General features: G+C 40.7%; 1 protein-coding gene and 1 long non-coding RNA gene across 2 annotated transcripts in view; one reads left to right on the top strand and one right to left on the bottom strand.

Moving 5' to 3' along the window:
• Positions 1 to 4,073, top strand: part of LOC121584445 (cotranscriptional regulator FAM172A homolog) — a 281,345-nt gene extending 277,272 nt beyond the window's left edge. The window contains exon 11 of the mRNA XM_041900328.2: positions 3,358 to 4,073. Coding sequence (XP_041756262.2) covers positions 3,358 to 3,524 — 167 coding nt within the window. The 3' untranslated portion in view covers positions 3,525 to 4,073. The remainder of the gene's footprint in view (positions 1 to 3,357) is intronic.
• On the bottom strand, positions 1 to 23,911 carry LOC121584446. The gene is made up of 2 exons (XR_006003716.2): positions 23,700 to 23,911; positions 1 to 974 (listed from the first exon to the last, which is right to left on the bottom strand). It is a non-coding gene; the product is annotated as an uncharacterized LOC121584446 (long non-coding RNA).
• Positions 23,912 to 25,176: the final 1,265 nt, after the last annotated feature.

Genomic DNA, 25,176 nt, shown 5'->3' with positions numbered 1-25,176 from the left:
TGAATCTTACAAAACGTTTTATTTGAAAAATATGTGGTGTACACAGGTGTTTGATTCATGTACATATTATAATCATCTGCTCTTGCTTTATTGGCAGGAAACAGATAACATTGAAGTTATATCTCTAATTTGATGTAATTAATTCCTACCTGAGATAATGATTAATAAAATAAGCATACACATTATGCGTTATAACAATAGTTCAGAAATATACATTTTATCTCATTATGTGTTTACTGTATTCAGGTGAAGAGAATATATAATATATTAAGGTATCATATTCAAGCGTTATAAAAACAGCACATCTCAAGAAGTATACAAAAGTGAGCCTTTGAGACACATTTTAATTTGCATACTTTTTGCACTTTGATCACTGAAATCATTGGCTCATGAAAAAGCTTTCTATTAATTCCCCAGCTTTTACATAAGAGATTGGGGGAGGAAGGGTAGAGCCGAATCCACTCAGACTGTTTGTAGGACAGAATTCACTTTCCACACAGCCACACAGCACCGTGGCATTTAATCCATCCCTACGTCTTTAAAGGATATTACTTTGATTTGTAGCATGAGTGAGCTAACTGTCTTCCTCTCTCCCTCTGCTCACCCTGGGAGTCCAGCGGTCAGGTTATCTCTGAGAGAAGCCAGCAGGCTGGTGAGGCTCCTTCTCTAAATCAGCTTTCAGAACACACCACTGACAACATCCATTAGCGTCCACACACGCTGCCTATTAAAGGAGGAGTGGGCGAGGGCAGTAAAAGGCTGTTAGCTAGTGAGGCCCGGACGCCGGGAGACATTGGAGGCCTGCGCATGCCACAGAAAGGGCGGAGCTCATACAGGGGGTCACCGGAGGGGCCTGGCTCATCAGCATATCGGCACGGAGACGCATTCCCACTGACCCCGGCGCTGGGATCGGGCGTAGCAGCTCGCGGCACTGGTTCGAGGTGAAAAAAGTAGAGCCTTGGCATCGATCGCTCCTGCAGAAAGAAGAAAAAGAAAGAGAAAGGAAACAACTTGTTAAGGAGGGATGAGACAGAAAAAAGAGGAGAGATTCCTGTCTTCAAACTGGATATAAATGATAGATGTGAGGTGCGAGCAGGGCTGACTCTTTGTTTTCCTATGGAGTGTGTTGTTGTGTTGAGCCCTACACAGGTAACACACTGTTAGTCTGGGGGTGATTGCCAGGCTAGTCAATCTGACCTGAGGCAGTTATCATAGACTAGTCTGGCAAACCATTCACAGTGACCGCCCAGCCCAGAATAAACCAGCCCAGACCAAACCAGATGAGACCAGCCTGGGCCCTCACCCCTCCATCTCCATTATCACAGCCAGCCAGGTGGTCAATCTAATAAACATGGGGTCAATAGAGCGGCCATCAGGTTAAAGGTTATTTTGTATCCCTCCGGCCTGGTGCATTTACGAGGGATGAGAGGAGAGAACAGGACGAGAAGAGGAGAGGAGGAGAGGGCTCTCACTGAACTGGTACCCTGAACCATCAACAAAGCAGCAAGGGCCCCATGAACTGATCGTATGAAGCTGTATTGGAAACAGGTACATAAGCCTGCTGATCTGGGAGTCTAAAATGTAAATGTAAATATTAGATAGCTAATACAGAGGAATAACTAGGATTATACACTGCTATGATGTCTGGATATACACTGACTGTACCAAATATTAAGAACACCTTCCTAATATTGAGTGTCAAGTTGGCTGGATGTCCTTTGGGTGGTGGACCATTATTGATACACACAGGAAACTGTTGAGCGTTTTAAAAAACAGCAGTGTTGTAGTTCTTGACACAAACTACCATACCCCGTTCAAAGGCATTTACATTTTTGGTCAAGCCCATTCGCCCTCTGAATGGCACACATACACAATCCATGTCTCAATTGTCTCAAAGCAAAATCCTTCTTTAACCTGTCTCTTCCCCTTCATCTACACTGATTGAAGTGGATTTAACAAGTGACAATAAGGGATCATAGCTTTCACCTGGATTCACCTGGTCCGTCTATGTCATGGAAAGAGCAGGTGTTCCTAATGTTTTGTCCACTCAGTGTATACCCCAAATGCATAAACCAACAAGCAGTCTATAAGCATCAACCTGTCTCTCCCTACTATGTGTACACTACCTCAAACTGTGTATCTATGATATAATGGAGTATAACACCATTGTATCACACTGTATACCGATTTCCCTGGGATGGCATCTGGGTACTGCTTCACAACACAGTACAGTATAGTATGTTGCTAAGCAGCCTAGCCACCTGCTAGTAGGGAAATAAGTAGTGGTAGGGAGAAAACTCCATAGTTACATATTGGGATATTGTTTTTGACAATATATCGCAATATTGTTTTTGCACTAGTCAGCTGTGCCTGCACGAAAACTCTACTATTTTTCCTTCATATCTTGTTGTCCATCTTCTTTTTAAATAGTGACCCAATTTTTTTTCAGCATTGAACAAAACTCGTTTTCTCATGCTTATTCTTGTCCGTCTGCAGCAGACATGTGGTGAGCAACATGTTTGGAACATCGAACCGCAAATAAATCGCAGTATCGAATCGAAATACATATAGAATCGTGAGAATCACAATACATATCGTATCAGGACCTAAGTATTGAGATATCGTATCGTGAGGTCCCTGACAATTCCCAGTCCTAGAAATAAGCCATTAGCCATTGGTTGTGATTGGTTGGTGAGGAGCTGGCGGTGGAGCAGCTGCAGTGACGGAGGAGTTGTGTAGCAGCTTTCGGAGCGACGCAGCGAACCCCTGACCTCAGAGAGCTGAGAGGAACCCGAGGCGTGTGTACCAGATTTCAGGCTCCCCTTGACCCTAACATGGGAACCGGCTCACCTGGAGAGGGGAGGGGAAACCGAGCCCCCCCCCCTTCCCCCCAGATCACCTGATACGCTGGCTGCCTTAGTGCCTTTTCACCACTGCATCTTTCAAGCAGCCCAGAGAATGAATGAATAACGGTCCACTGGTTTCGCTTAGTGCATCCATTGTGCATAACTCGCATTCAATTAAGAGACAGACACGGGAGAGTATGGGGTGTACACTATCATGAATCAAGTTGGATCAAATATTAAGACTATCCCGTTGGACTGCTGGGTCAGAAGTTAAAATGGATGTAATGTCCAATCAGCTTGTTGCTTGCAGTGGGATACACACTTCGCTACAGTATCCATGTTTAGAGGGGAATTACGTTCTCTGTTTACAAAATGATTTCTCTCTAACCTGTTAGGTGTGTGTGGTGTAACAGTGGTCTATATGATGCTTTATGTGACTATCCTCCCTCTGTGGTCACACAGTGGACTGCCTGAGTGTTTCACCTGTCTCTTTGTGCTATGTATTGTGCAGGTACAGAGCGACACGAGCTGACATCGTGGAGGAGTTTCAACTCCATTTTCCAGTTCTTCGGCGAGGCTCTACCGACTGGGGATGAGTACGAGGGGTCCTCCAACACGGTCACCACACGCAGCTCCCACAAGACCAAACATGACCACAACCACGACCACCACGACTAGAACTACACCAACAGGAGGGAAATACAAGGGGGTGGAGGTGCCAAATCCTCTCTATTTACCCTCCCTCCCTCCTTCTTTCCTCCCTCATCTTTGTGTGATCTCTCCCTTCCGGCTGAGCCCATCTCCCGGTTCACACATGCATTGTTTAACTGGCAGAGTGTAGGTGGGTGGTGGTGTACACATCACAATAGCGTTTTGCATTATTTCTAGATGAGTGCAACTGTCAAAGCAATATGGGCAGAGTGTTTGCGCTTACCGTGGGCTGTGGCTTTGCTGTGGTCTGGGCCACGGAGCAGCGGCGGCAGCGGCTGAGATTACGGCTGACAGGCGCTGTGCACAGTATGTCGTGGTGCACCTCTAATTGTCCTGACATCGCCCTGAATGAGATAATGCCCCAGCAGCCCTCCCCACCACTCCCCTAGGTCCTAAAACCTGCTGGACCCACGGGCCTCTCAGTCCTCTACAACCCACACCACTCATACACTTGGTATCTCTCCCTCCCTCCCTCAACCCAACCCCCCTCACTCACCTCAACCCAACCCCCCAACCCCCCACCCTCACCTCAACCTAACTCCCCTCACCTCAACCTAACCCCCCCCCTCAACCCAACCCCCCTCCCTCCCTCACCTCAACCCAACCCCACACCCTCAACCCAATCCCCCACCCTCACCTCACCTCAACCTAACCCCCCACCCTCAACCCAACCCCCCTCCCTCACCTCAACCCAAACCCCCTGTCTCACCTCAACCTAACCTCCCACCCTCAACCCAACCCCCTCCCTCACCTCAACCCAAACCCTGTCTCACTTCAACCCAACCCCCCCACCGTCACCTCAACCAAACCCCACCCTCAACCCAACCCCCCACCCTCAACCCAACCCCCCTTTCTCCCTCACCTCAACCCAACCCCCCCACCCTCAACCCAACCCACCTTTCTCCCTCACCTCAACCCAACCCCCCACCCTCCCTCCCTCACCTCAACCCAACCCCCTCCCTCACCTCAACACAACCCCCTACCCACACCACAAACAATGGTTTTAACAATAGTAAACATGCCTCATTAACATAATACTTTTAATGTAAAGCAAGTGTGTTGTTTTTATGGCTCCTTCTCTTTCTCTTACTGTCCCCAAACACACACTTTTTATAACGATACATATTCTGTCAACTGTGGTCCTGTTTCTGCCTTACTTTGGAGGGTTGCACTGCACTGTTTATGACAGCTGATATACTGTTGGTGTTTGGTTTTCTTTAGCTTGGTTTTTTATCTTACTTTGCTGGGTTTTTCTGCGCTCTAATAACTTTTTGTATCAGACCAAATGAGGTCCCAGACTGATACATGTTGACTTGATGTAGGTTGTCTATCATTTTTTTATTTGTAAAAATGAATTTTTTTACTGTACCTTTTTTTCCTGTTTGATATCCATGAAATCGATGTCCCTGGATGATTGCATTTGATTAAACAAATAAAACAACCATAACCTGTGCTAGATATGAAGAATTCGAGACACTGAGCAGATTTAAAATCATTTAAAGCCCAGCATCAAAATGAGTTTTAGGGATATCTCATTTTAATAGAAACAAGAAGTCAACTTCAATATATCCCCTTGCACGTGTCAGGAAATCCAAGATTTCAATATTCTCCTACACCTAGATGATATATGTGTTTAGATGTTGGGAGAAATGTAACACATTTATTTTCCAAAACACTTTCCTCAAGTGCAAACGGAAAAGTGACAAAGAAATCAGCCCTGGCTCAGCCTTGCATAATCTCAGTCTGCTGGTACATAAACAAGATCAAAAATACAGTATATTTCCACTAGGTTCTGGTGAGTTATAAATCACTCAAAGCTTAATAGAATAGCCTTCTAATATGCCCAGATATTAGTCTAAACGAGACAGAAATCCTGTGATCACCTATACACCTCCCGACACATCCACTGTCTATCCAGACATGCTTTACCTTTTCACGGCTTCATGTGTTGAGGTATTTATAAGGGGAGATAAGAAATGTATTGGTATACATTTTACTTTTCTATTTCAGTGTGAATAACAGCCACCGGTGATATTTTGAGGCTTTTGTGGGTTATTAAACATTTCATTGCTTTTGTTAGTAATGAGAGCCCAGTCTGGGCTGTTGTAATTTTCATATAATTTTAATTAATGTCTCTTTGGATGTCACTCATGAAGTTAACTTGTTTGATTTGGGGAATATGCATATTAACGGAGGAGTTTAATTTCAGGATACTGTTGGCATGTGTGTTCCCTTCACGGGAAGAAAAAAACTGTTGCTATTTTACTTCATTATGCGTATATTGTTGCCTTAGGAAGAAAGAAGACACTATGTTCACTGGTATTTTTAATAAAGACCAACAAGCCATATGTGAATGGATCAACAATAATGGGAGCAGCTTTAAACCAAATCTAAAGCACAGTTGATATGTAAATTGTGAATAATTCTAACAATTGCTCTTGAATATATGATTGTTTCAGATTGTATACGTTTTATTGATCCAATAAGTCATGCTCACTATCAAAAGACATCCATGCTTTGTGATTCGATTAAATATAGCGTTTGAAAAAGTTTTGTAGCTTTTGTTTTTCCAGTTGGATACATTATGGCTTTGGTGTAACTTAGTTTCAACTGTTGCCTATTCAAATGTAATTATTTGTATGTAAAGTCAACTTTAATCATCCACCAATCATGTGTTTCCCATGCACCATTCCCATCGATTACAACTTTTTTGTAAATATGTCAGTTGCTAAAATTGAATAAAAAAAGTTGTAGTGTTGATGGAGTTTCCAACTACCACGTGGCCGATGGGGATTTTTTTCAAATACCCTAATTCATATTTATAATTTCACTCATTTAGCAGACGCTCTTATCCAGAGCGACTTACTGGAGAAATGAGGGTTACGTGCCTTGCTCAAGGGCACATAGACTGATTTTTCACCTAGTCGGCTCGGGGATTCGAACCAGCGATTGTTTGGTTACTGGCCCAACGCTCTTAACCGCTAAGCTACCTGCCCCTGCTTTTTCTGATACCATGGTCAATCAATTAGCCTAACAGTTCTATTTGTTCTTCATTGAGGCTATGTTATATATCTCTTTGGAAACAAACAAAAGGCATCGGCCAGGTAACCCATAGATTAGATTACATAATTCGGTAATAGAATAGTTATTTTTACTTTACCACACATACCATGATCATATAGGTTACGCTACCCAGGTCATAGGGGCAGGTTTACTCAAGAGGGAAGGAAAAGAAAGTGTAACGTTGAGAGAAGGTCTACCTTGGGACCTCTCTGTACCCTGTTGGGCTGCCACATCCGCTCACGAGCCTTCACTGCAAAGTGCGCGGGGAAGTTGAGCCTAGAGGAAAAGTGATCCGAGTCATCGTCTCACATAACAACAGCTATGAAACCTGACCGAGGAAGACGATCCATCACTCAAGACGGAGGAGCCCAGTCCTCAACAATTGGACTAGTATTAGCCAAAGTAAATGCCTTCTTAAATAGTTGAATGAAGTGTTTTAGTATTAACAGTGTCGCTTCAAAAAGCGCCGATAGAACTGCAAAAAAACATTCCTTACCCCTATAGCTATATTAAGTTAAGCTTTTTGGTTTCAAGTTTTTGACTGCATAAGGTTTATTAGCCTGCACATCCAGCGGAGAAGATGCTTTTAAACTACAGTCTCCAATTACAACAGGTTAAACGTGTTTAAAACATGAAGACGGTTAAACATCAATTGGGCTAATACTCCTCAAAATGGCGATTCATCTTTGCAAAGAGAGCTGTATGCAAGCGCGGTCTACAGGATAATTTGTTTTCACATGGTGAAAACCGATAAGGTCATTAAACGCCCCCTCAATAAATCTTTAGAAATCTTTCCATTAACCTTCGAACAACAAGTGCCAGCGAGTGGAACCAGCCAAGATCTCTCACACCATGTCAGGTTCCTCGTAAAAAAAAAAAAAAAAACATTCAATCACCTAACACTATTGAGAGTTGGTCTCACTTTTCTGACACGTAAAATGTCTTAACACACTTAAATTCAATAGGCAAGTATAGGCGAGGGTTGGCACATAATAACATGATAGCCTTGAAACTTCAACAACAAAATAATCTATTGTCAGACACTAGTTTCCCAGCAATGCTCAGACAGTTACAGTATATCGATATAGCCCCATGTTACATTATTCACCATAATGAAGATATATTTTTAACATAGGGGATAAGTTTAACATAACTTTGATTAGCAAGCGTCAGAAATATCTGCCTAGACTAATTGCATATTTTTTTTATCAGTCATGTCACACTTAACAACATTAAATTGAATTCCAGTACCCACTCCTGTTTAATTATTTTAAGTATACACGCATACATATTAATGAGTACATTATCATTCCCTCACATAGGCTACTAGAGTATCTTCGCTCTTGAAACTTCCAAAGCCTGGTCTCTCATGTCAATAGCAATGGGATCCCAAAATGATATTTCAATTTTCCAGGAGACTCGTATTGTCACGCCTACTCTCATCATCCCCTCCCATGCTCGCCAGCACTGCTAAATATTAACTATTTCCAAAGGATAGGCCTTAAGCAAAGTTGGAATGTCACCCCCACCAGCCCCTTGTCTTCTTGAGCACTCCACCAGATCACTGTCAGATCTCTATTTGCATAATTATATGCTCCGCTCTGAAGAGAAAACTAACCCCCACATTTTACGGGTCAACAAACTGCAACAATCAATGTTTTATCGTGTAGGTCTATACTAAAAAACGGTCTTAACAGCTATTCAAGTCTCTATATTTCTCCCTCTCTCTCGCTCTCTCCCTCTAAGTAGGAGAGCAAATAGTTTTTCATCTATTGACGGAAGAGGAATGTGTTGCCTAAGCTTGTTTGTTCCCCCTCCTTTCCTCGTGTTTTTTTCCCAGAGTATACTGTGTATTTTCTATGCAAAATAAGTATCCTACCCAAAGAAAGCACTACCCAGTATTGGGTTCGAATGTAACGTCGTCATTACATATTCATTGACTGACCAAACCATGATCCAGTGGAAGCCACATCACTTCAATCACCAACCCTCTCCATCCAGCGAAGCCCTTCATACACTGAACAAAAAAAAAAAAACTAGCTCGTCAGATGGTAATTCAGAGACCAAAGAAATAAGACTCTGGGGAATCATTCAGAAGCATCCCTTACATGCATCTTACTGCACAACCAGTGAATGGGCCTAAACCCAACGAGGTTATAGTTTTACATGCCGCTGGAAGTTGCACGTTGCCTATCCAAGAGGATATCTCTTAATTATAGATACACTGTAGACCATTTTCCAAACAGGCTGTTCAAAATATCGATAAGTGTTTGCCATATCCAGCTGAGAGAAAGCCTGGCAGGCGGTATAGTCTGGGCTATATGTAGGAGAAGTAGGCTACACTCTTAAGAAAAAAAAAAGGTGATGGATTGAACTAAAAAGGGTTATATGCTTGCTTCATAAATGGCACCCCTTAAGGTTCGAAATTGGTTCCATATAGAACCCAATATGGAACCCAAGACTTCTATATGGAACCCCTGGGGTTCTGATCAAATAACCCAACAAAATGGTTCTATATAGAATATTTAGGGGTGCCATATATGAAGCAAGCAATAGAACCCTTTTTGGTTATATCCAGAACCTTTTTATCTAAAAGTGTAGAACTCCCAAAATTCACGAGGCCGGTTCTCAAGAATGTTTGGTCAAACATAGACATACTCACATCACGGTGACAAACAGATAAACTATGTTACCAGTACAGGTCCCATGTTGATAATAGGTTTAGGCATCACACGCATGCGCGCGCGCGCACACACACACACACACACACTGGCCTCTCGTTGCGATTAATTGGGCCTCACCTGTCTGATAATCTGACAATGTGACATAACCATGGTTACCATAGCCTATGTGTGCGTTGTGTTTGTATGAGCCTGGCATATAATACACCGATCGTGCCCAGCTGTTGGCAGGCAGAGACGTTTTATGGTTTGCAGTCCATTTGGCTTTAATAGTATAGCTTTCAGGCGGACGCTACTCTATACCCTTACCGCCCCCTCAATTACAACCCTTCGGGTCGCAAAGACTCCACTAGTAAAAGCCCGCCTCTGAAATGCAATACATTTGAAGAATGGGATCCGACTTTTAAGATTATACTTTCTACCAATTTAGGTGGTGGCGCTGTATATTATTCGAGTAGAGATCAAGTGAAGAAAGAAATAATAAATTAACGTAGTGCTTAAGAGCCCACCGACTGCCTGTTGAAGGAAACTGGCCATTTCGATATGATAAATGAATGACAATGTGAAGGTTTGAAGTGGGCCTGTAATTTGGGCTATTCTTAGGTTATGAGTTGTGATTTAACGTTCTGTTAAATCATGTGGAAATTCAGTATTATAGTTGTTTTTTTCACAACCCATTTCAACACGACGTTTGTCTTTTGACCCAAATAAGGAACACATTTATAGCAATTAAAAGGGGATTTTGGTCCTTAGACCAACTTTACTCTATCAAAAAGGACTCAAAAGATTTCACAACCAGATGACCTGGAACACTAAATTCACATCCCACAATTCTAAGTTGGAAAAATCAATGTCACTCAAAATTCATGGTAGTCAACAGGAGATGGTGGTGGAAATTAATGGTGCAACGGTTGGGTTGTGCATAAAGACACGTCCGTTCTCTTTAAGTTAATGGCAATACATTAGATCTTATCTTACATATTTCTATATTGCTTAAGTTAATAGTTAATTTTATGATTTTATATTCGATGAAGGGCAGTTACCATTTAACTAGGTTGTCTGAAAGTTATACAGTGCCGTCAGAAAGCATTCACACCCCTTGACTTTTTCCACATTTCGTTGTGTTACAGCCCGAATTTAAAATGGGTTAAATAGAAATGTTGTGTCACTGGCCTACACACAATACCCCATAATGTCAAAGTGGAATTATGTTTTTAGAATTTTTTACAAATTAATTAAAAATGAAAAGCTGGATGTCTTGAATCAATAATTATTCAACCCCTTTGTTATGGCAAGGCTAAATAAGTTCAGGAGTAAAAATCTGCTTAACAAGTCACTTAATAAGTTGTATGGACACACTCTGTGTGCAATAATAGTTTTTAACATAATTTTTGAATGACTACCTCGTCCCTGTACCCCACACATACAATTATCTGATTCCATTAAACACAGATGCAACCACAAAGACCAAGGAGTTTTTCCAATGCCTCACAAAGAAGGGCACCTATTGGTAGATGGGTACAAAAAAAAAAAAAGCAGACATTTAATATTTGAGCCTGGTGAAGTTATTATTTACACTTTGGATGGTGTATCAACACACCCAGTCACAACAAAGATACAGGCATCCTTCCTAACTCAGTTGCCAGAGAGGAAGGAAACCGCTCAGGGATTTCACCATGAGGCCAATGGCAACTTTAAAATGTTACAAAGTTTAATGGCTGTGATAGGAGAAAACTGAGGATGGATCAACAATATTGTAGTTACTCCACAATACTAACCTAAATGACAGAGTGAAGAGAAGGAAGCCTGTACAGAATACAAATATTCCAGAACATTCATCCTATTTGCAACAAGGCACTAAAGTAATACTGCAAAAAATGTGGCAAAGCAATTCACTTTTTGTTCTGAATACAAAGTGTTATTATATTTGGGGCAAATCCAATACAACCCATTACTGAGTACCACTCTCCATATTGTCAAGCATAGTGGTGGCTGCATCATGTTATGGATATGCTTGTCATTGGCAAGGGGAGTTTTTCAGGATAAAAAGAATGGAATAGATCTAAGCACAGGCAAAATCCTAGAGGAAAACCTTGTTCAGTCTACTTTCCAACAGACACTGGGAGACAACTTCACCTTTCAGCAGGACACTAACCTAAAACACAAGGACAAATATACACTGGAGTTGCTTACCAAGAAGGCATTGAATGTTCCTGAGTGGCCATTTGATTTAAATCGGTTTTAAAATCTATGGCAAGACTTGAAAATGGCTGTCTACACTCTTAGAAAAAAAGGTTTTCAAAAGGGTTCTTCACTTGTGTCCCCATAGGAGAACCCTTTTTGGTTCCAGGTAGAACTATTTTGGTCCCACGTAGAACCCTCTGTGTAAAGGGTTTTACATGAACCCAAAAGGGTTCTACCTGGAACAAAACTGGTTATTCAAAGGGTTCTCCTATGCGGACAGCCGAAGTACCGTTTTAGGTTCTACACAGCACCTTTTTTTCTAAGAGTGCAGCAATGATCAACATCCAACTTGACAGAGCTTGAAGAATTTAAAAAAGAAGAATGTGCAAATATTGTACAATCCAGGTGTGCAAAGCTTTTAAAACTTACCCAGAAAAACTCACAGCTGTAATCGCTGTGAAAGGTGATTCCAACATGTATTTACCCAGGGGTTGAATACTTATGTAACCAAGATATATTAGTGTTTTTTGTGTGTGTTTTTTAAATTTTTATAAATGATATAATTTTTCTTCCACTTTGGCATTACTGAGTATTTTGTGTAGATAATTGACAAAAAATTCAATCGATTTTAATCCCACCTTGTAAAACAACAAAAAATAAACAGTCAAGGGGTGTGAATACTTTCTGAAGGCACGGTACCTAGTTTGATCTAACAGTGGACTAATTCTTTAAACATGATGAAAATTGTAAACGGCAATAACTGTATTGTAAAAAAAAAAATGTAAACTGCAATATGCACGAATCAGACTTGTTAGTTTTACAGGCTAAAAGTCTAATCCAAAGTGGAACAATAAATAACATTGAAACATTAATCATTATTAAATAGCCTAAAACATTAGGCCTATTATAATATTGAATGAGTTTGTATATTTGTATTATTTAAATGACATTTCGTTAGATCTGCAAGTAAGGGCCAGATGTAGTTTCTTTGAAAAACATTGACACAATATGTAAGAGTTTCATAGTTCGGTATAGTTTAATATCACTTGAAGTTAATCTGTCAATTATAGACACGTTTTTAAAAAATGGATAAACACCTGCCTTTAGCCTTAAACGAAATAAGGCTATTTTGTTTAACCCTGCCATGTCCTTTTCGTTATGATTATGATTAACTTATTGAGGAAACTGTGCCATTTAAGTCGTTTATCTACATAATTGTTAGTGAACAGAGTTTTGTTGAATAGATAACTATTACAATACCAATGATTTCCAGTTAGTTTTAGTATAGTAGTAACATGGAAATAACATGAATACACATTTACAATACATTTACGTTTTAGCCATTTAGCAGACGCTCTCACGCATTTAAAATACTACTACTAATGATTGCCTAAGATAATCAACAATAACCATAACAGGATAATGACATATGGAACGAAAATGGAATGGTTATTTAGTTTTATATGATTTAAGGGAATTACATATCAAGTTTGATTGGACTTAAATACAATTTAAAAGTTGACAATGACACTGGTGAAAAGCTCTAACTGTTATTTTCCTCCAGCAGGCAAGGTGGGTCTTATTGCCTATCAAAACGTGTGCGGCAACTTCTCTCTCTTTGCAGGATGATATAAAGGGAAATGCAAGTGTTTCCCGACTTCATAACCAGTAATCATTTAACCATACAAGATGATGCTAGCGTATACTGACTGTATATGCACATGGGCACAACAATAGGGTTCTCCCTTCGAACGAAACCTAATCTCAGGTAGTTCCTCAAACCCCGAAAGACCTCTAGCCTCAAATCGATGGCGATGGGAGGGGGGAAGAGAGTTCGATCGGGGAGACAGACGAAGGCCCATACTCTTACACTCGGGAACGCGGTGTTCATCACTTTTGGCTTGATATGTTAAAAAAAGAGCTGGCCAGATTGGCAGGTGTGTTTTGTATGTACATTTCATGGTATCTAGCCCCTTGGTTAAGTTGGGCCCATTTGGAATGTCATTGGTAGCCTACTTATTAAAGCTCGCGCTGTTAACCGCCTTGCAGGCACCTTCCCGCGCGCTCTTTGATGCCGCTCCCTTTCTCCCTTTTCGATGGGTCTACTTTGTACTTTGTTGAAATGGGACGTCTCTCTTTTCTCCCTGTCTGACAAGCGTCTCTCTCTCTGCCACTGTCCATAATCTCTCCATCCAGTTGACTAGCTTTCTTCTTGTCGGCGCTCAAATCGTTATTGTGTTTACTACCTGAGTCAGCAGCAGGAATGATGAAAAGCGGGGTTTTGACGGAATAGGGAAGTATGCCTGGTATTTGTCAGGACAGGGAGTGAGTGGTGATGGCGGCAGGAACGCCTGAAAGGAGTATTTGCGATCTGGTGTTTGGGATGCTTCGGTCTGTGAAGTAAAAAACAGAGCAATCAACTACACTTTCTTAGACTGCTGTTTATCCCTAAAACAAACATGTCAGAAAGACAGTGACAGATTGGCAGCGTCTCCATAAACAGTCTCCCTCCTCCCATCGACACGTGCGCTACCTGAGATCCCTTCTCAGCTCACCCATATTGAGCAATTGAAAATGCTTTCAAATAGCCTAAATTGTGCAGAAGCACATATTCGTTTACTCTGTGCACTATTATTAAACAACAGAAATACTTTGAAAGTTTATTGAAGTTGATTGATTTCATTTATATTCCTATTGGTAATCAAATAATTGTCGCCATTTAGGCTATTATGGTGGTAACAATGTGATATTGTATATGGATATTAAATGTAGTAGCCTACAATAGAAAGTACGTTTGGAATATAGGCCTACATTGTATTTTGATACACAGTCTTTATTAATTATTTTTGTAAATCTTCAATCAATGTTATTTGGATAAGGTTGATTGCAAAAATGCTGTGGAGATTAATTTGTGAAAACTATAGAGTCTTGCAATTAAAGTACATAATACACTATAATGTGCTGTTCATATTAAAACGTGTTTCATCTGAATATGATCCATTTATGGAGTATATTACTTTTAAAAAAGTGTCCCGTAGCGTTAACAGAACATCCTTTGATCTCAAGGACATAAAAAGCATGTTGTTTGTGGCTGTTACTTTTTATATATTTAAAGAGAAAGAAAGAAAGTCGCACACTCTATATATGCTCCCAACAATGTAATGAGTAAATCTAATGACGTTTCGGTAAAGCAATGCCTTCTTCAGGGTACTTTTTACATACCTTCATCAGCTGGCTTTGTTGCTAGAAGGTTGGCTTTGTTGCTATTACGTTTGCTAAATAAATTATATCTATGTGCAATGTGCAACATACAAAGTTCCCCTTATCTTCGATATCATCAACTTTATATATATATATATATATATATATATATATATATATATATATATATATATATATATATATATATATATATGTTATATAATACATAATATATGTATTGTGGTAGGCATTTATGTCCTTTGCAATATCACACTAAACAATAATTATGAAATATTTCAAATAAATAAAAACAAACCAGAACACAACCCACCACATTATAATTAACATTGGACCTGAAATAGGTTGATATCTAACGAACCTAATTCTGATGTACTAGCCTACTGTGTAAACTATCAGGTGTGTGTGTTTGTACCAAGAAGTTGACCTGTCAGGGGAGACTTGTTAAGAATTTAACTCAAACTGTTGGCGGTCTCCAGGCGCTCACGGTGGCATCGATTTGAAACTTGTCCTGTCTAATTTGATGATAGCATCCAGCTACCCTCGAGTAGCACCATGGACAGCGCTCTTTCTTGACCTTGCCTTGCTATCAAATTACCCCCGCCTGGGCCACGGTGGGAGACCAACACCAAGTTTGCACAACAAAGATGGAAGGGTTCTTTTTTCCATCCATCCTGATCTCACAGCCCCCTCCCATCATGATATCTCTCGCTCCATGACTGTCAGTCTGGCACTATCTGCTGAGAAAATACACTTCCTTACTGATGTTCTGTCCTTAAAGGTGTACGGTGCCTGAATACATGCAATACGTATACCATTTCTAATTGTAAATGTACCATTCGTCTAATTTCTAATATACCCCATCGAGTATGGTGGGATCGTATTGAAAAGTTTAAATGTCATGCATTAAAATATGTTCCTGATTATCAGTCAATTGAAGTATGTAGCCAAGCCACGATAACACACACACACTACACACACACACACACACACACAAACACACACACACACACACACAGAGAACATCTACATATCCATCCATCCATCCAGCCATGTGATATGTACTGTACATATATTCACACATGTATATATGCATAGATACAGACATATATGTACATTCATACACACATAATGTACATGTATGAATAGATAGATACATACAGAAAGACATTGAAACCCGCCACACCCATGTCAGGCGCACGTGTTGTGAGAAAAAGTTGAGGTGTGAGCCGGATTGGCTCATGTCTAAAGTTGGAAAGGGAACGGAAGGCGCTGACGGAAGGCGAATTTGCTGGTGGGGCGAGAGAGGCTGTTTGATGGAGCTCTACAGCTTTGAGACAGCTTGTTAATTAAAACCCCACGAGATGAGCCTCTGGAGCCACCGTCCATATCAGAACACTGCTAAATATCCTGACAGCAAGTTATAACAATCAGGCGCGCGGACAGCTTTGTACTCGCTCTTCAATCCCACCTTTTAGCACATGCTAGCAGTGCGATCATTTAATTCGTTAAAATCCCACTGTGATGGTGAAATATATTTTTTTCTACTGTCTTATTCGAGGAAAATGGTCCAAATGACTGCTCCTATATTCTCAAATCCACCCATGTCAGTTAAAAAAATGCGTGTGAAAGAGGGAAGAAAGAACATCTTGGTTGGTTGGTCTAAGAACTAAATATTCATAATCACTATGACCAAATTAAATAAATAAACATCTCAAATTGAAAGCACTTCTGAGTTTTGGGGTTTACCTTATGAAATAAAGAAACAATAAAAAAGTTAATAAAAACGTTATTTCGGTGAGAAGGAATGGGATATTCTGTGATCAATTTCATCGAGGTCATTCTACGCTTTGCCCTATATGCATTATTCCATCTTAACTGAACTGGCACCCACCCTTTGCCTGTGGGATCTGTGCGTCATTTCATTTTAATATGCATATGTGAGATGATGGCTTGTTAAATCGTGAAAAACAAATAGAGAGAGACTTATTTAAACACTCAAACGGAGGATGACTCCATGGCCATTCTGCAAAAAGTAATTGAAATGCTTTATCTCTTAGTGTAGACTTCAACGTGTTGACCAAGCGTCTGCTACTAATGTAAATACACCGATATTGTAGAAGCGTTATCGTTCTTAGTTCTGGCGGCGACGCCCACTTGATTGTGAGGAATGAAACCAAGCCGTGCTAGTTGTGGCTCTTTGATGCAGCTCTTTGGATCCAGGTGGATGGTCTTGGAGCACCCAGGATCGAACAGGGGGTGACGTGTACTAGCGGACAATACATCTCAATCCCTGCTGAAAGATTACTTTCACAATAACTACCACCAGTCCACCAGTCTTTGTCACGTCTGCACAGTGCAGACTATAGCCTCACACTATAGCCTCATGCATGGTGTTGGACATTAAATATTTCTGGGCCGCGTCAACTCGCATTAGACTAATCTAGTGCCTAATATTTCAATGTCATAATCAATACAGTCCATTGAAAAATTATTTTGTAATAGCATTTTGTTAATATCCAAACCAACAGGGAAAACAGAATCTATAAATACATGTAAATAAATGAGCGGTTTGAAACTGCACACAAAACGCATTTTCCCTTACTGGACCAGTCACTATTGCAATGAAAGCCTGTTAAGACATTACATGTGGGCAGTATGTATTCATAACAGGACATATGCCTGTTCTTTGGGTCTCTCTAACGTGTTTCTTTTATAATCTAGCGAGGTTGCAGCCTCTGCACCTGATCGTCTGTGCCTGGGTCTGGGCTCGCGCTTTTAAGACAGCTGTAAAAGGTTCTCTACGTCTCCAGCACATTCATCAACGTCAGACATGGACAAGACGCTATTTAGTGAATGTGTAACTGCAGCAGTATATCTTGACAGAGAGTGGGCCACTCACAGCAAACATTGCACTTTTTCCCTCAACTGCAAAGGGCTTTTAAACAAGTGCATATTTATTTTTTCATAGAATTATGACATATTTTTGTCTTGTCTTGACTACATAAAAAATCTATAGGGTATTCCGCTATTGCATAGAATATATAGACGGATAAAATGTATTTAAATAGCTGTGTCTCATGGAATTAGCCTTGTTTTTAAATAATTGTTGGAAAAATATTCGGTTCAAAATGATATTACTATATTTATAGATCTGTTACAAACATGCTCGTTAACAGCAGTACATTTACCACTGTACCCACATTTCAGTTGTTTGAATAATTAACATTACATTTCATTTTGAACAATGTTAAGCCTACTATTCATTTTGGAGGATTCGAATTTAGAGTATGCTTATGCAATATACAATTTCTAGAAACTTCACCTAATATTAAATTAAATGAAACCTAATGAGGTATTAGACTACATAAGCTTATAAGCAATGCACAATAATCAAAAAAATATATCTTATTATCAGTTTATATAAAAACCATGCATTAGTACTCTAATTTGGTTTATGTGTTTAATCAATCTGATTGTATCAAAATGCAAAACCCCTAAAAAAAAAAAAAAAAATGAAAAAACTTTCCTCTCATTTACACACACCAACGAAATTAAATTAGGAGCATTTACAGCCGCGGAAAGTATAGTGAAATCGCTTCAGGAAAGCTGCAGACGAGTTCGGTGGTTAAGGCTGAGCGTGGATAGAGGGGGTTTTGTGTTGTTCCTCGGTCTGAGGGTCCCAGTACGCAGAGCGCCATCTAGCAAACAAAAGTAGAAACAAACAGCGCGAGACAGCCTCCATGCACTGCACGAGCACTGGAGCACGAGAGCACCATAACAAAGCCGTTTAGGAGCGCCACCAAGGTATTCAGACAAACTTTCTGCATCCTGCACTGCCTTCATTCAGCAGTAGACTGCTCTCTATTCACGATTGATGCTTTCCATAAATAAACCACCCTGAAATAGTAGTCACTTTCTTAAATTATTAATAAATGAACGAATCAATTAATTAGAACGAAGCAATGTGCGTTTTGCACAGGATCGAATTTGAATGAACCTTGAAGGGTCATGATGCTAAATAAACTGATATTGTCATCAGTGTTCAAGCTACATGTCTAGGAACTTCTAATGTCAAACTGGCTGACGGAGATGTGGCGAATGTCAACTTGACAAAATCGATAGGCCTACTATCATCTGCCAGCCCCATAACGATGTTTTACTTCACTATGTGTACCACACAAGTACACAATGTAGTTTCGAATCAATTGAAATGTATCAAATGTAGGTTGTGGGATAAGGAGGGCCAGTGAGCTGTGTTGTCTGTCATGAGCTCTCTCCAAGCCACTGACTGCATGAGTAGGCTAGGTTACAGCACAGCATCTGTGTAAATGACCACGCTTTCAAGTCATCATATAGGCTCGCACGTCACCACCCTTCACTCTCACTATTCCCTGTCCTCCTCATCTCCACTGCCATTACTTCAAACACCAACAAATATGACAAATCCAAGGTAATCTCCTGTATCCTAACACTATCACTAACGCCTTAAGTGTACCACTGCTAATAATGATAGTGATGGCAATAATATTTAGCAAGTAGTCATCGTCATAACCACCTGAATTGAGATTGTTTTAATAATCATAAGACTAATAACCATGATTAGTATGGCAATCAAAGCGTATAGTCCTAATCTAAAATGGAGACAAAGACTATAGCGTCCTAGTTCAATGTATAACCAACCCATTTACGCCTCTAGCCTACTGTGCATGCCACTGCCTACAGAGACAGACATTTGACATAATTAGAAATAGGCCTATTATAAATGCTATATTAATATCAGAATATTTGTAATCATAATTTTCTCTAATACTTTCAATATATCCTAATGTCCAACTGGAATATTAGTAATATTATGAATTGTAATGAGTGATTAGTCGACGTTTAGGTGAGAAAATATATACCAATAGGCTTTCAGAGGGAGACATAGCACAATCGGTTACTGTTGCTTTCTTCCATACAAACCGCAATTTGTCACAATTTTCGTTGAGACGCGTGCGCTAATATAAAATTGCAAGGGACTTAAGAAATAACATTCTAGCTTAAAAGTAAGGTGTACGAAATATACATATGGGTTTTGGTGTCATGCATATAGGGTGCTACACATCGATAATCATTATAACAACTTTTGCGCATAGGCTACTCTTTTTCTGTGGCCCATTATTATGTTTTAATGACAGACACACTTATCATGGTTCTCAATGCAGGTGTGTGTGTGTTGTGTGTCTGTGTGTGTGTGTGTGTGTGTGTGTGTGTGTGTGTGTGTGTGTGTGTGTGTGTGTGTGTGTGTGTGTGTGTGTGTGTGTGTGTGTGTGTGTGTGTGTGTGTGTGTGTGCGTGCATGCGTGCATTGGGCATCTTCTCATCAAAATAATCCAGAGCAGTGTCAATTAATTTCATATAATTCTCAGATATTTCCCTCATGGCTATGCTATGCAGTCAATCTAGTATTGCTGATTTATTATTTATTATATGAACAATTACCTAAAGATTCCAATGCTTTCCTCGTAAAATTAATCAAATATGATGCACAGGCTAACCATATTCCTGAATCTCCTGCTAAATAACATATAAATGCGATGAACCTGTTGTAGACATGGTCTCTCCAAAGACAAGGCAGTTTGTCAAATGTGGTTATAGGCTACTCGACATGAAAATATAGGCTTTAGTTTTTGTTTTGTTTTACGTGTTGCATGTTATGCTATTATTTTTCAGGATGAAGTGTCCTGCTTCATGTCCTGCTCCAACCGCTGTATTTATTATTTTCGGGCACATCTCTTTTTTCTGTCGACTGCTCTGTGGTAAACGAGATAGCCCCCCTTTGCCGCCTATGCGTGCAGTGGAAAGAGTGAAGATGTGACTGGGCGTATTTGAAGTATTACGAGCTTTGTGGTCCACTCCTTTTCATTCCCCTGCCTCAAATACTCCCGCTTTCAAATAAGCCTCTCTGGCAATCCCAGCCTAGCCGCCCCCCGCCACCTTGACATGAATGGGCGGATGACCTTTCGGGCCGTGTCCACTCTCCATCCAGTTTTATCAAAATAAGCCTCCTTCCCCCACCCTGCCTCATCTAGGATGCCAGCTATTCTTCACTGATATCATCAACGAATGCAAATGAATTCGGACGTGGGGGGCTGCATGGAATGAGAAGGAGGAGGGTGGGTAGTCATGGACAAATACCACACTAGCTGAGAATGCGCGTGTGTAGATGGAATAATTGAATACCCACCAATATGGGATGGTTCGAACCATCTTGAATTCAATAGTGCAGAGAAAATACACCTTCCAATTTCTGAATTTCGCATTCTGAAATACCACCAACAAATTCGCCATTCAGATAAGATGCGTTTATTTCTGCATGGCCTTTGAAGAGAGAGGGGTCGAGTCAGTCAGCGAGGAAAGGCCACTCCGTTAACCCCCTCCCTCTCTCCCTCCTTCTCCCATCCTCCCTCCAACAGACCGACCCCCACCTTTTCTTAGCACAGACGTGAGCGCGCGCACTCAATTTGACTATAGCCTATCACGCGGGCTTTAAGGCTACACAGAGGGTAGATTAGAGCGTTGCTTCTCTAGAAAGTAGAGGAGGAGGCACTTCTGTAATCACAGCAGCGGTATTTAGCCTAGGCCGCAAAGTTTTAGCAGCTAGCTATAGCGAGGGGAGCAGTCCAAACATTATATCGAATGCTTTATAATCATCAAAGCACAATATGTTATTAAAAGCGAATATATTTTGTACATTTCAAAAGATAAGGCTACTTATGCATGTATAGCCTATCTCAAAAGTGATGCCTGCACATATAGGCCTATTATCAGTAGTATTTTGATAATAATTGACACTGTGTATTAGAAATGTTAGTCATTGTCTATCTAACATGAAGGCAGTCTCGCGTTGCATCCTCCCTAGACTTTTTACAGTGGTTACATCGCTATTGGCAGCTTATCTTCGCTTAGACCAATGCTGCTGCACAGACATACACATTGATGGATGATACTGAGAATGATCGAAAAAATACATGTATTTATCAACAGTATGCCTTTCCTCTAGGCTGGAGAAAGAGAGAGAGAGAGAGAGAGAGAGAGAGAGAGAGAGAGAGAGAGAGAGAGAGAGAGAGAGAGAGAGAGAGAGAGAGAGAGAGAGATGTCTGTGCTGTACCAACCTTGGGGAAACATTGCCACTGTCAATACCTGTGCCCAATGGCATAGATAAAAAATGCCCTTTATGAAACGTTTCAGTCAATCAAGAACACAGACCATGCGCCAGCCAGGTAAATAAAGGCTAAATTGCGACAATATAAACAGCAACATAAATAAATACTAAAGAGCGTGTGTACCAGGAATATAGTCCTGGATCATACAAATATTCTGGCACGTTTCATAGCAGGAAAACAGACATTTCCACTTATCATTTATTAATGGTCTACATAACGTTGGAACGTCTCCAGAATGGCTCTGTTATTTTCATAACGGCTGTTATTGTTCAGTCATAGGCCTATTCGTTTGTTCATAAACATAGTAGAAATTAAACAAATTGACTCCAGCTCAGCTAGGAGACTAAGCTAGCCTTCTTTACCCAAATTAGGGCCTTTACAGTGAATATCTATTCCATAGGCCTATAGCCTATAAATACATTTAAAAAAAAAAACGTTTTGTCAGTTTAATATTTTGAAGACGTAGCCAATATGCCTACAGATAGAGAGAGACTAGTTGGACAAATGATCAGTTGCTTCATAAGCATTATGATTGATTGAGTGATTGGCTCAAACATGCAGTGAGTGGCCTATCAACCCAGTTTGGTCAAGCTTCAAGACGTGCTATGTATTTTCTTGTTTTTAATACACCATGTATTGAACGTGGGTACCAGGCCTACAGGCTACATGTGCATTTAAGCTAAAAATGTTCCATATGAAAAATAAACTTAATAAAGGCAATGTGAGAATCCTGACGATGAAGTGAAACATTAGTGGTGACCAAAATAATATTTACATCAAAAAGCTGCACAAATAGGTCACCAATGAATTTGGTCTCAGCATGATGTGTAATTGCAACAAAATGCAGCTGAGTAAAATTGAGGAGCTCACTGACTGCGGCGGCACAGTCACAAACCATCTGGTGTGTATTAGAAAGAGAAGCCGTAAATATTGCTGAAAATCCAGGGCGTTATCAGGTAAGCCCGGCCTTGCTGGCCTCGCATATGTTGACATATTACACCGTGGGGATGTCTATTAAAACATATCAGAATAATACATTATCATATTAATGACATTAATTTTGTTGGTGTAGGCTAGATCTCCCGATGACTTGACGTCACTCTGTTTACATTTTTGAAAGGATTACGTATTGAATTAGTTGGCGCACGCATGCTGGTGACGTTATGTTTGGACCACTGTGGAATTTTTCGTGCAGCACCTCGAGTTTTAAGTGTCCATAAGCGACATGTTACCTCTTCTCTGACTCAAAACACATTTGCAATAGGCCTTAATGGCAACATTTGCCACTGATAATCACAAACATCCCTATAAACTACAGCCTTCTCTTCTCAAAACCTCAGCCCCTTCTCCTCGTTGTCTCGACTTGGTTACCTCGTTTCACGCTTTCCCTTTCAAAATCAAACTTTCCTTTCCGATCTCCTGGGTCTCTTTTCCGGTACTGTGATTAATTTCACCAGCTCGTAAACATACACTGAGAAATAGCACTCTCGAGTTTAAATGCCACGTGTTGATTAATTTGTTGTTAATGACAGTGGGAGTCACACACACGCCCGCATAGGCACATCCTCTCTTCTTTCCCTTTCTCACATATCCCTCCCCCTTCTCTCACTCTCCCCTCTCCCCTTGCTTATCCATATCCCTCCCCGTTCTCTCACTCTCCCCTCTCCCCTTGCTTTTCCATATCCCTCCCCCTTCTCTCACTCTCCCCTCTCCCCTTGCTTATCCATTTCACTCAAACGTGCACACACACACACTGTGCAAGAGGGACAACATCAAAACAAGTCTTACCTTTTTTCGTGAATCTCCATCATAGTCCTTGATGTTCCAGCTTCTCTGAGCCGCCTATCTTCACAGCCTGTAAAGTCTGAAACATTTGAGTTCGACACAACATCTCGCTTTAATTAATATATTTCTGGGCTCTGTCCCATAGACCATACCCAAAAGCTTAGAGTGAAGTGCAGATTGAGACATATTGAGCCCGCTTTAAAAGGATCATTTCATGTGGGAGGTTGGACACAAAGTTTGGACTCGTGACTGGCATTCCGGAGGGACATGCATATTTTAAAACAACAAAGCAAGATAGAGACGGGGCTCCGGGTGGGAGGGGAAAAAACTCGGAAAGAAGTTACTATCTGATGAACAGCTGTCATTGTTGGGCAAGTCTCGAGCGCGTATTTAGATATAGCCTACATTCCCAAAGTCCCTGTCGAATAATTATCATTTACTGCCCCTCGACGATTATTATGTTTTCTCTCATGCTTCAATATTTGTATTTCACAATTACACTTTATTTCGTATAATTGGCTATTTATATCACCACCATGTTGTAAACACAACGTTTAGCCAATTAGGCTTGCATGAGTTAATATAAAATCCCGATGCATTATAGCAGTGCCATGGTGGTTGATGTTCAGCAGCCACTCAACGTCCTACATTGCGTCAAACTGGGTAGAATCTTCCCTTGAGGATGTAGCCACAATTGTCATCAACGTTCTGACGATTCACGTGCCAATCAAGAAAAATATAATGTTTCCTTATAAAGACACCAAAAGTAGTCTATGTGAGAGTTTGGACAACTTAGTTGACCACGTAACTGTAAAGGCACACCATTTCATAATTAGCCTACATGCAAATGCTGTGATGTATAGGTTATAACTAGGCTACATGAGTTCAAATGCCTTTGCACTGGGCCCATTAATGAGCGATGAAGATAACAATTCACCGTCTTATTTTCTATAGGCCTATCGTTAAAATGACTTCTATTGTATGTGGAATCTGTTCAAGGGTAAATGCTTAGAATGTGTTCACTGTGACGAAATATTTCCGTTTAAATGAAGGGTATGGAGACAGAAGGAGAAAGTGCATGGTGTAGAGCTGGATATCTCTGTTAGTTGTCAGCGTTAGTCCAGGGGTATGGAATGCTAATGAGTAAAGGGTCTCTCTCTCTGTCTCTCACCCCCTCCCTCCCTCCCTCCCTCGCTCGCTTCCTCTCTCGCTCCCTCTCGCTCGCAGAGAGCAGAGGATCGATAGCTGACCTGATGGTTTGGCCAATGCTTTATTTATCTGGCCAGGCAATGATATTATCAGCCTTGAACGTTATATACAGCAAACGTCTTCCTAAATCAACACAAAGGGATCGCTTACACAGCGATCTGTTCACGCAACCGACTCCATCGCTGTCTCTCGCTCACTCACTCACTCACACACGCCCGCTTGCACATACACAAATGCGCGCGCGCACACACACACACACACACACACACAC

The sequence above is a fragment of the Coregonus clupeaformis genome, chromosome 16 (genome assembly GCF_020615455.1).
Source record: "Coregonus clupeaformis isolate EN_2021a chromosome 16, ASM2061545v1, whole genome shotgun sequence".
NCBI lineage: Eukaryota > Metazoa > Chordata > Actinopteri > Salmoniformes > Salmonidae > Coregonus > Coregonus clupeaformis.
The sequence above is the reverse complement of the archived record's forward strand: the minus strand, read 5'-3'. Positions and strand labels throughout refer to the sequence as shown.